Genomic DNA, 3,168 nt, shown 5'->3' with positions numbered 1-3,168 from the left:
GCCATTTAACAGACTTTAAAATCAACTCCAGATGTAAGCAGACATATCACTGGATGGTTTATATGAAAAATGGACTATAAATAATAATAGAATTTCATATCAGAAGTACTAGAGCTCCCTTATAAATGCTATAAATGCTTCCCTGTATAAGAATACATGCAGCTAACCTTATACAAGAAGATGGCTGTATATGGTAATTTTAAAGTAATTTATTTTGGAGGTTCAAGCACTCAAAAAATGACTAAAAGCTAGAATTATGCTGGTAAATGCCATTTCAATTCTGCCTTCTTACATGTGGGAATTGACTGATGTCAAGAGGCTGCAGTTTCATTCACAGCCTTTATGAATACTTCTCTGCAGTACAGAAATAAATTTTCATATAGGCTAAGGTAATTTCATTTGTACAGAGATACTCAGGACCACAGTTCAGCTCATCATATAAGATATAGCAAGACAACTGAACCTATAGAATGCCAAAGAAGTGTCAGAAAATTAACAGAAAAAAGGTATTGCAAAGTAATAAAGGGAATGCAAAAAATTTTGTTTGTTAGTTTCAACTAAACCTCTAAAGAATTTTCAGAAGACCATCAAAAGGCAATTCTGAAATGCAAAATTAATTCCAGATTTCCATTCCTCTTTGTGAAGAAGCAGCAGAGCTCTTGAAAGTTTAGGAAAACTCCTGTAATAAAGATACCTCTTCTTTCTGAATTCAGCTCTGAAAAAAACACATGCCATTTTTCCTTAAAATTTCTTATCAGAAATACCATGAGAAGTAAGAACACTGCCTGAGCAATTATCCATTGCGTAAAGACATCAGGAGGATTTAGTAGGGCAGAACCTGTGATGCATCATGGGAGATGCAGTCCAGGCGACACGTCCAGTTCGCCAAGAATAATGAAAGCATGCAGCACCCCAATCCCATGTCCCATCAGGCGTCCACACAGCTATGGAAAACACGTGAATCTCAAATAGGCAGAGGCTAATCTTCCTCATCAACTTGTTCATCCAAAATACTCTACACATATCTGCTATCTTATCAACAAATTGATCCTTTAATTTTCCAGGTGGAATATTGAAAAGTGGAAACTAGAATTTCTATTAAATCATGTGCATTATTATTAACAGTCTTTATCCTAGTTTCAAATACATATTAAAACCAGATAAAGTTAAAAGACTTAACTGTAATTTATACTACCGGAAGATCAGAGCCAGGTACTGCATTTAACTGCAGATAGTATGCCTCCATACCAATGTAATGTATGCACATATACATATTTTGAATCCACTAATGAATTCAAATTTTTATGATCTTGTCTCATCAATACCTGCGTTATACTGCAGGTCAATAGTTATGATGTCAATAGTTACACAGATACAAAATATGTCTTTTCAATTCACTGTTTCTTTAATTTTAAAATCCAATTTGAAACCACAGGACACTAGCTATTATAAAGTTATGCATTAAAATGTTTTTGTTTACATACGTGTAAAAGGTAAGTCTCTAGAATCTTTAAGAGCCAAAATTGTGAGGAATCCTTTTTTTTCATTATGTTACTTAGTGTTTTATTTACAAACAGAAACACCTTAAGTTTTTACTGAGAAAAGAAAAAAAAATTATAATATCCTATCAGCTATGCACCTACACAATCCACAAAGATACAGATAGAGGCTTAAAAAATCCTTTGACAATCTTCTAAGATAAGTTAACATCAGCGAGATATAGTAAAAAAGGACTCAGTCTTGTTCATTCAAGCCTGTCCTGGAATGATGCAAGTTACATTAGTAAACATATATTGCATCAGAAAAAGCACTGCTTTATGGCTTTGTTTAATTAAACTGGAAAATAAAAAAACTGGGACAGGATAATTTATAGCAGATTAAAGCATTGCTGAGGATCCTTTTTATACTTTGACAAACCCAGATGAAATGTAATATTTCACAAAAATTCTGTGATATAATCGATTTTACTAACTCTGGAATAATTTTGAGAATCTGCTGTTAAATTAAAACCTTAACACTCAATTTAACTGACATAATCTCGCTCTACAAAGTCTTAACATGAAGCCTGCAGATCACAGAGAATATTTTCTGTAAAAACTTAAAGTTACGTCATCTTTAAAAGGAGATACACTTTTCCTTTGTGGAGGTGAGACCTGAGAGTAAGGGCTTTGGTGTAGAACCAAAAGGAGTTGCATTTTTGTCGAGTGGACTATTCATTGACAAAAGAGCATTACTTAGACCAAGCAGTAAGCGTAGAGAACAGAGAGCGTACTAGTAAGGAAACTGCAATTAGAATGTGGTGGTGGTGCCTCCTACCTTGTACACAATGATAGGAATATCAATGACAATGTAGATAAGGTCTCCTAGGGCCAGGCTGGCTATCAGTGCATTCGGGCCGTTCCTCATACACTTGTTCTGGTAAATGATCCGCAGCAGGGTTGCATTCCCGACCATTCCAACGATGAAAATAGCACAGGACACCACCGTGTTGATGTATTTAAAAGTTTCTGCAATCTTAGTCTGCTGGGAGCATTTGACAGTTTGGTTGGACACCAGGGGCTGTCTGGTGGTGAGGAGAATGCTGGATTCCATCCCTGAGAAAGTGGAAAGGTGGGTTCCCCAGTCACTCCGATTGGCAGCGTATCTGTCAGAGCTGTCACTGAGGACAAATCCTGGAACCAGCAGCAGCAAGGAAATGCTGAAACACAAGGCTTCCATCCTGAACTCCCAAAAGAGCAAATTCAGCAAGACAGTTTTTTCAGTTATTTCAGTGAGATACTTCTCACTTCTTCACCTGCAGAGAGAAGCGACAAGCAAAAACAAAAAAAGAAGGAAGAAAGACAGAATCAATGCAACAGGTAGACTAACACACCCTGTTTCTCACACAGGAAGGTGTTTGAATGTGCAGTCTCTACGGCACATATGTTTATAATCACTGTGCTACTCTGAAATCTAGATTACCCACATTAACTCTCTGACAAAAGGTACACCAAAAATTCCAGAACTAATCGATAGTTTATACAAATGAGATCCCACAAAACCCTGCTGGTTTGAGACAGAATTTCTATATGAATGGAAAAAATACGGTGAATGAAGTTCTGCTCTAAAGTATAGTCTTGCCTTAACAGTGTACCAGCAAAGAGAGGCCTCGGAGACTGCTGAATGATA

General features: G+C 36.4%; 1 protein-coding gene across 1 annotated transcript in view; it reads right to left on the bottom strand.

Annotated features, from left to right (window-relative positions):
- EDNRA (endothelin receptor type A) overlaps positions 1–2,797 on the bottom strand; it is a 29,083-nt gene extending 26,286 nt beyond the window's left edge. The window contains exon 1 of the mRNA XM_009694681.1: positions 2,317–2,797. Within this exon, the coding sequence (XP_009692983.1) occupies positions 2,317–2,718 (402 nt within the window). The 5' untranslated portion in view covers positions 2,719–2,797. The remainder of the gene's footprint in view (positions 1–2,316) is intronic.
- Positions 2,798–3,168: the final 371 nt, after the last annotated feature.

Source organism: Cariama cristata, unplaced genomic scaffold (genome assembly GCF_000690535.1).
Source record: "Cariama cristata isolate BGI_N322 unplaced genomic scaffold, ASM69053v1 scaffold13232, whole genome shotgun sequence".
Classification (NCBI taxonomy): Eukaryota; Metazoa; Chordata; class Aves; order Cariamiformes; family Cariamidae; genus Cariama; species Cariama cristata.
Note: the sequence above shows the minus strand (reverse complement) of the source record. Positions and strands in the feature narration are given on the sequence as shown.